General features: G+C 35.9%; 1 gene segment (V, D, J or C); it reads right to left on the minus strand.

The window, feature by feature from the left end:
- Nucleotides 1–1,948: 1,948 nt before the first annotated feature.
- On the minus strand, nucleotides 1,949–2,676 carry LOC113653436. The segment is given in 2 exon segments: nucleotides 1,949–2,475; nucleotides 2,596–2,676. Coding segments are annotated over 2 exon segments (570 nt in total).
- Nucleotides 2,677–8,981: the final 6,305 nt, after the last annotated feature.

Here is an 8,981-nt window from a genome sequence, read left to right on the forward strand (position 1 = left end):
ATGATGACCTGCAAAGTACTGGCATCCCATTAAGTAATGAGCTTTCACTCAATAATACAACAATTACCAGTAACACAAACTCTTTGTAAGGCTGCCCCTAAAAGTGCATATAGATTTTTCTAAATCACCAGCAGTGCTGCCTTCAATATAGCTAAATAAACCTGTGTGTTAGTTTTTGTACAGTGCAGCTGGATTTCCTGTCATTGTGGGCTGCAGAGCACAGTAGTATAGAGCAGAGTCTGATACAGCAGCAGAGGAGATGATCAGATCCACTTGTTTAGCTCCATTATCAACTTTAACAGACATTCTTGGGGGAATGTTGGTACTTAGATATTTACTTTGATAAATATAAAGAAGGAACTCTGGGTTAGATTTTGAATATTGTCTGTACCAGTGCAGGTAGATTGTTGTAGTGGATGCACTTGTTTCATATCTGCAGGACAGAGTAACATCATCACCTTCATCTTCAACTTTTTGAGTGACAAGTGGTTCTATTAAATCTGCCATGGAGTCACCTGTCATAGAGAAGAGAACATAATGTTTTTAATCTTTACACAATACAGTCTGTACTGAATAATTCAGACTCATTTTCTGTCTTTCCTTCACAACAACTAACTAATCACTAATTCAGTACATAATATTTGTGATTTTAACATAAAATTGAAAACTCACCTAGTGAAAGCCACAGACACATGAATATAACAGTAAACATGATGAATGGTTTTGGCTGAATGATAATATTATGAGGTCTTTATGAAGACTAATATGCGAAGATCATAAACGTTCATGAAGCTCCACCCCACAGCCTCACATGTCAGTGTCACCAGTGTGTGGCTTTACATTTAGGAGTAAGGTGGACTGGAAGACTAACAACACAAGGTTAGATGTAGTTACATATAAAACATACAACATTAGTACAACTGAGTATCACCAGGTATCATCAGAAAAAGTTTATGATTAGACGTGTGTTTATTCTTCTGACAGTTTAAAGTGTGCAGTTGTTTTATCTGAACTGTTATATCTTTAAAGATCGTATCTACTAAAATTAACCATGACAGGGGTTAAGATCGTATTTGTGCAGTATGTATGATAGAATTACAGGTATAGTCTACATCACAGAGGGTTTATTGTGAAAAGTATGTGAAAAGAATGTGAACAGGTTCATATGGTGCTACATAGCTATCGGATGCTTTGCCATTTCAATAGATTGGGATTCCACACATCCGCTAAATGAGTATCTAGCCCCACTGCCCTCAGGGCGCAGGTACAGGGCTCTGAGGTGCAGAAGGGTCCGCTTTGGAAGAAGCCTAATTCCCTCAGTCATTACGTATCTTAATAATAGACATCGCTGAGTGTGATTCTGAATGTTTCTTGACATGTCTGTATTATGACTGTTTATGTTTATGTTGTGTGTCTCGAACAAGTGCAATGTTGTGGAAAAGAATTTCCGCTTTGGGGACAAAAGTAAGTAAGTAAGTAAGCATGCTCTAGCACTTGTCCCACCATCTTGTGTTCATTAAGGAGAAAAACCTTAAGACACAAATAAATGTTTACCCCAAATACAGTTTGAGCCGTCAAAAAGAATAGATGCATTTTGCAAATATATGTATTTGTAAAATATATTTTTACATATGTAATACTGTAATATGTTCTCTGCCTGTTTTTGCCTCTTCAAGTCAGGCGTGGTGGACTTGCTGTTGTTCACTACAACAAACTGTAAATATTCAGTGATATAACCTCATTTGAGTATCTGGCATGTAAGGTGTTTGTTCTGTTGGTTCTGTAACTTTATATTTCTGAATTAGTAAAGCAATTTCCACTTTTTATTTTTGTTTGTTTTATGTTTTGCTAGCTAGAACATAGCACAATCAAAAGGTTTAAGGACATTAATGATCCAAGATTTTTTTATTTCTCAAGAAATATCAAGGTTTTTTTTTTTTTAAATTGCTCATTTGAGCTTTACTGTACTCAAACAACAACAGATTTTATTATTGGTCCAGAAATGATGGTTGATCTTCAGAAACAAACTGACAGCATAGACAGATGACTGAAGAAAGTGTAAACATGTAAACAGCTCCATCTTGTGAGAAAAGCATGGCTCTGCTTCAGTCATGTGTTGTGGTTTTTGTACAGTGCAGCTGGGTTTTCCTGTCACTGTGGGCCTCAGAGCACAGTAATATAAAGCAGAGTCTGATACAGCAGCAGAGGAGATGAGCAGATCCACTTTCTTACTGTTTTTATCTTGATCATTTTTAAGTCTTATGGACAATCGTGGATGAGGTGGTTGAGCTCGTGTGACAAATTTACCGCTCTCATCAATCATCAGCAGAAAGTCAGGTCTTGATCCAGGTTTGTGTCGATACCAGAGGAGACTGTAAACTGATCCAGTATATGTGCAGGACAGTGAGATGTTGCTGCCTTCCTTTGAAAATACACTGGTTTGATCTGGTTTAATGCTATTGTCAGCAGCCTCTGCTAAAAACCATTACAACAATATTGTGATATTTTAATCATAAATGACACATTTCACATGGAGAATTTTGTGTCTTTTAATTAGAAAAGAGAATCCATTTGTGTGCAGTGTATATGACTTACCAACATCAGCAAGAGTGAAAAACACCATGAAGAGGAACAACATTGTTTTCCTGAGTATTTAGTTCAAACCTCTAGTTTTAGAAATGAATGTCAGTGTTACTATTTGATCTCTACCTCGAGCTCCACCTACTTGTAATTATGCATATTCATGACAACTGTGCTGTTCTGTATACTGTTAATAGTAAAAACTCTAAAAATCTCTGTAGAAATATTTTATATTAATAATAAAATGTGGTCCTTAGAAGCCATGGATTCACTCATACCATTCACCAGAGTTTTTATGTGATATTCTGAGATATTTTAACATTTTGACAGTTAAATTCCTTGTTTTTGGGTCTCTCCCTCTCTCTCAAACACACACACACACACACACACACACACACACACACACACAAAATACATGCCTTTGCACTTGCAATACTTGCAATAATTCTAACAGACTTAATGTACTATATAGTGTATTTAGTTCAGGCCTCTAACTTTAGAAATATATGCCAGTGTTGTGTCTCTTATGTCTTCACACATTCAGACACTTATTCATATTCATGACAATGATGCTTCATCTTACACTACACAGGGAGGTGAACTACTGCTGTACTGGAGATTACTTTTTCAATTTATTCTATCACAGTAAGTAAATGCACTGTTCTAAAAGGGCCATGAATTCACATGTTTTATTTACACTTTTCTTATGATATTAAAATAATTTTTTCATCATCTTTAATTATTCCTATAATATCAAAGACTACAAAATATATATATAAACCCTCATCTACCTTATAAACGATATAAGCACAAAGGAAGTCGGCAAAATAATCAATAATTGAATTCTGTATCAAATGCAATCAGTATCAACTGCCACTAAATGTTCTGTTAAAATAGACAAAATATAGTTTGGATGATGGAAAATACATGAATTGACTACAGTGTTTAACGTGTAGTCGTTGTTTGCTCTTCATACTTAGTTTTCTTCTCAGCTGCATGTTACCACAAGTATTATGTGTCTGTGGTTAACTGATAATTTAGCAAAAGGAAAAGTAGAGTAAAGCAGTAACGAGTTCACCAGAGATTCCCTTACCAGCCACCAGAGGGAACCCTCCTTATGTGCATTTAACTATGCTAAGTATTTACTTTATTAGGATACTTTTTTTGCTGGTTGTTTCTCTTCAATAAACATCTGTAAATGGATTCTTCTTCCACTAATCCTTTGTTATAAAAACTCAGTATAATCGCTACTTGACTCCTATTTCAGAATGACAGTCTTTTTCTTTCCTGATAATTAAATCAGCAAAATTTCCTATTTGTAAATGAAATCTAAATAAAAGAATTAAATCTGTCAAGTATTTTTGTAAACAAACTACAGACTGTGTTCCCCCTTTGGACCCTTTGGTACTGTTCAGGTCTGACTATAACCGTGACGTGACAAAGAAATTAAATGCTGAACATGGAGACAACATGTTACGTCCCTAAAACTGTTGGGGAGTGGGGGTTGGTGTTTCTCTCTCTCTCTCTCTCTCTCTCACATCTCTTACTCTTAGACACTTCCGGGATCACTGATTGGCTCGGGGAGACGTCAATCCTCCTTCGGCGTGACCTATTTGCTGGCAATGAACTTCAGCCGGCGGATATAAAAGCGCCGGGGAAAGAAGCGACAAGAGACCCTTACGCTTTGTCTGTTTGTTGTTGCCGCGTTATGCAGGGTGTATGCTAATTCGACAAAGGGGAGACCCTTCCGCTTATATTTTTGTTTGCTGTTGTTGCCACATTACTCCGATTGTATACTAATTAATTTATCGCATTTCCTCTCTGTCTAAATAGCTTTTGCTCCTTTTTGTTCATTGGGTTATACCAGAGGAAGTGGGACAGGGAAGATGTTGCGCGACTTCCATAGAACCACACGTAGGTAACCCGATGTTAGACACACTAGGTAAGAGATGTACGCCACCCCCTGTATGTTTTTGTTAAGTAGGATAGAGTAGGGAAGGATACGGCGCTCGGCCCTGGAGTTTTGTTTCTTGTTTGTTTTCATTAGATAGGTAAGAGGGTTAAGAGTTAGTATTGGTTTTGTTATTTTTCTTTCTTTTCTTTGGCGTCACTACCGTCTCATTTTTCTCTTGGTTTAACCTTCCTTATATTCTTGGTTTGAGTTGTCCCGTTACCTCTTATTTTGTTCTGGCAATAAACCATTTCATGGTTATTTCCTTGTCCCTGCCGTTCTTTGCTTACCCACACCCACAAAAGAACCACAGCCATAAAATGTTACTCCTTGCGCTAGACCCCGCATGAAAAGGTCGTAACACAACAAAACAGGCAGAAATTCCATTTCCTGTTAGTGATTAATGACCCTGTGATAATCACCATTAACTGGAGAGCCAATAGTTAACACTTTTGTGCCAGAGGTAATTGAATGCTGTGTGGTGCTCCGTGACCTCTGATATCAAGCTGTGAAAAAGTCTAGCTCAAGCTCTGGTTAATATTTTAGTGACTACTGATACAATTAAATAAAAGAAAAGGAAATGTATGTGATTTCTGCTATGTTAAATATGCTGACTGCATTAAAAAGCTGTATAATAGCTATTTGTTGACAGTAGCTGCTTTGCCAGCCTGCGCTCCAACACAAATTTAACCCAGTTTCACACCACTGGTAAAGATGGACAAAACAATCAGTTCATTTAAATGTACATAAAAAAGATAACTAACTGCCAATTTTATTTTATTAAATACTACTGAACAATTAAACACTAATGAATAATTATGATAATGATCATTAAACTATAAGATAATTAGTGTCTTAAATGTGACCAACAGGCTCAGTCACCGCTCCATCTGAGGTTTTTATATGAACGATAAATGTCCAATTTCAACTGTGATTAATACAGAACACTAGATGCATAGTTTAACAAAACCTCACTTAAAAAATTAATTCTGCTGTGTCTGTTTTCAAAGGATTAAAATGGTGGACAAGATGCCTTTGTTCACACCAGGAGAAAATACAAAACTTCACTACACCAGCGTTATGTACATCTAGGACGGTGACCATACTGATTAAACTGATTATTATTATTATTATTATTATTATTATTATTATTACGGTCAAGAAAAGTACAATAAACTTAATTTCATGTAATGTGCACCTGTAACACACTGTGGATTATTTTCTTGTTTGCTTCTTTATTCATGTACACCACATAATTACCACAATAATCGTTTGTGTCTGTGGTTAACTGATAACAGGTTTTTTGAAGGGAGGATCTTTGTTTTGGTTTTATAAGTTTTTGGAAAGCCTTTCACTGACTCTGTATCACTGTGTCACTCTTAGAGCACAATGATAGAGAGCAGAATCTGAGAGCTTTAGACCTCTGATAGTAAGTTCAGTAGAGTCTCTGCTTGTTCTTGTTTCTAATCGAGTGTCAGAAGGAGTGCTTGCAGAACTATATGACCTTGCACCTTTATACAGTAAAAACTGTTGTGCGCTGTTAGGATATTGTATCATATGAACATTTCAGAGTAACAGTGTCTGTCTTCATCCTTTGGTCCCATTTTATCTGCAAAACTGCCTGGAGTGAAAAAGAATATAAAGAAATAAGTCTGCAAAGAATTTTTCAAAAGCAAATATTTACCTTGTAAATTAGGAAATTGCTATATGCTTTAAAAACAAACATAAATATTATATAATACACTGAATGACCTGTAACTAGAGTGAGAATCAGTGGTGTGTATCTCACTATGTACAGTAAGTTGTATACGATTCTGTATAATAGTGCTGTATGTGCTGAACTTTACACGTCTCTAGAAGGCCACACCCAGGAAGTGACTGTTGTAGTGTAACTTTGTACAGATCATCACTTAACAGTATCAGTGACAGTGATCTGAGTCACCAATAAAACACAGAACAATACCAGTGTTACCTCACAACCTATTGCATTAGATGTGCCATTTAATTATTGTAAAATACTTATTTATAAATAATAGGATATATTTAAAGGATAAGAATTTATTATTATTATTTTTTTTAATTTTAAACATTTAAGAGATTATTCTGTCTTTGTTTCGCGCCTTCTTTTCCACACTTTTGCCAGAGTCTCTGCTTGCAATCCATTACATGATGAGATCATACCTAATAATCTGTGGTCTCTGTGTTGGTAACAGTGTTCAGTGGTAAAACTGTGATGAACATTCTCACACTGAACACTGTGCAAAAGAGCAGAAACCAAATGATGCACCAATAAATAAGTCAGTTCTAGTCACTTGTGTATAAATACCAGGAATTGGTCTGTAGTGGTTATACCATCTGTAGAGATAATGCTATGTGGAGAGAAGGTTTCCTGTGTAAAACTGTAACACAAACTAATTAAAGTACACACATCATATAAAATGAAGCAACAGCACTTTAAATCACACACATTGCAGTATTAAATTACAGAGACTTACACTCCATCCCAACAGAAGTGACAAAGCACTGAGGTCTAATTCTTATATCCGGAAAAGCCTAAAAATCTTTCCTTATTTCTGGAGATTTCCTCATTACCTCATTGCTGGTCTGAATGAATGGTCTTAGATACTTTAGAAACTTGTATGTCTCCACATTTAGCTTCACCCACTCATATTTATTCATCATCATCATCTGTTATGCTTCATCTCATTTTATTTATTATGTTGGCTTGGTAGAAGCCAACATTCTGTTTTCCTATTTAAGCTTATCAAGACTAACTCCTCCTAGGGCTTTCAAGCCACATGCACCAAATTCGGATATGTTGTAGAACCTGGTCTGAAGTTTGTTGCTCTTTTTCTAAGCGATCCGATTACTGGTACTTCTGGTACCGAGTCCCAAATTGGCCTTTTTTCCCCATAGACTCCCATTATAAACTTTGGAGGTTTATACTTGGTATAAACTTGGCAAGTTTTCGAACTATCTACACCAAACTCGGCCAGCTCCTTTATGGTGATACTCTGAACAAAGTTTTAAATTGGTGTACCGACTGGCCTTTCGGTTGTCCCGCGGCCGATCAAAACTTTTTACAACATGGACATGTGACGTATCAAAAACACTCAGAATAATGAGGGGAACTGCCTCACGTGTATTCTGGTCACGTCACTTGACGTCACATGAAAAAAAAATAATTAGCACAACATGGACATATCTAAACACTCCAATGTGGGGAACTTCCTCAAGAATATTCGGATGACATCACATGCTTGTCTCCACTTACCTCCAAATGTTTTGGCACCCTATCTTTCTGTCTACTTGCTTCCAAAAGTAACACTGACCCTTATGTCTACTCGCCTCTACAAAGCACCAGAATTTGCGAATACTTGCATCGTCAAAGCCAACATCAAAGTTTGTTGCGACGAACTTTACAAATCTAGTTCAGTCTGCTTTTAACTCTCAAAAACTAAAAAAATATTTTAGCTGTTACATTACACTAGAAAAAAATCCCCAAATCTGCTATGAGACCTACAGATTATATAATAAAGTTTAAACCCACTCTACTTTATAGACAATATAAGCAGCTGCTTATTGTCCTGCAGCTGCAGACAAAAATGTTCGTTCATTCATTCATCTTCAGTAACTGCTTTATCCTGGTCAGGGTTGCAGTGGATCTGAATTATATCCTAAGTCCACTGGGCATAAAGCAGGAAATAGATCCTAGTTGGGACACTTGTCCAAAGCAGGACATTATGTACACACACATTTACACACTTAATACTGTGATCATTTAAACAATCAGCTAGAGGAAGCTTTGATAAAGTTGGAATCATAAATACAGAAAAATCATCCAGCTCAAAAGGCTAGAGCCATCCCTGATCACATAATTATGTTTTAGATTCTCTGTGTATATTCATCAAAGTTGTGTACAAGCAAAAAACATAAATCATATAACAAGGAAAAGGTAAATCCACTAACAGTTTCCTTATTCAAATGTTTCATCTTCATTGCATCTGTACAAGCCAAACATATCTAACAAATTAACATATGTATATAAAAACATATTCGTATGAATGAATCAACAAATCAATGAATCAATCATTCAGTTACTTATTTAATGAATGTAGTGAATCTTTGGGGAAAACTGAGCAGAAACGTTGCATTAATTTTATTACACATTTTATCCATCAGTGACAGCAAACCTTTATTCCCTAGTGTCATTAAATTATATTTTTTGGCATGAAAATGAACATTTTACTGTGAATAATGTGTAGCTGTTCATCTCTCTTTTATTATCTGTTTATTGAAGTTGCATTTGTTTCCTTAATTTGTTCTTTATGTATGTGGTTAACTGATCAGTGGGTAAAGGAAGTGTCTTTCATTTTCTATGGTTTTTACACACTTTATGTTTTTGTAAAGCCTTTCAGTGACTCTGTATTACTGTGATCCTACTTGAAGA

The sequence above is a fragment of the Tachysurus fulvidraco genome, chromosome 1 (assembly GCF_022655615.1).
Source record: "Tachysurus fulvidraco isolate hzauxx_2018 chromosome 1, HZAU_PFXX_2.0, whole genome shotgun sequence".
Lineage (NCBI taxonomy): Eukaryota > Metazoa > Chordata > Actinopteri > Siluriformes > Bagridae > Tachysurus > Tachysurus fulvidraco.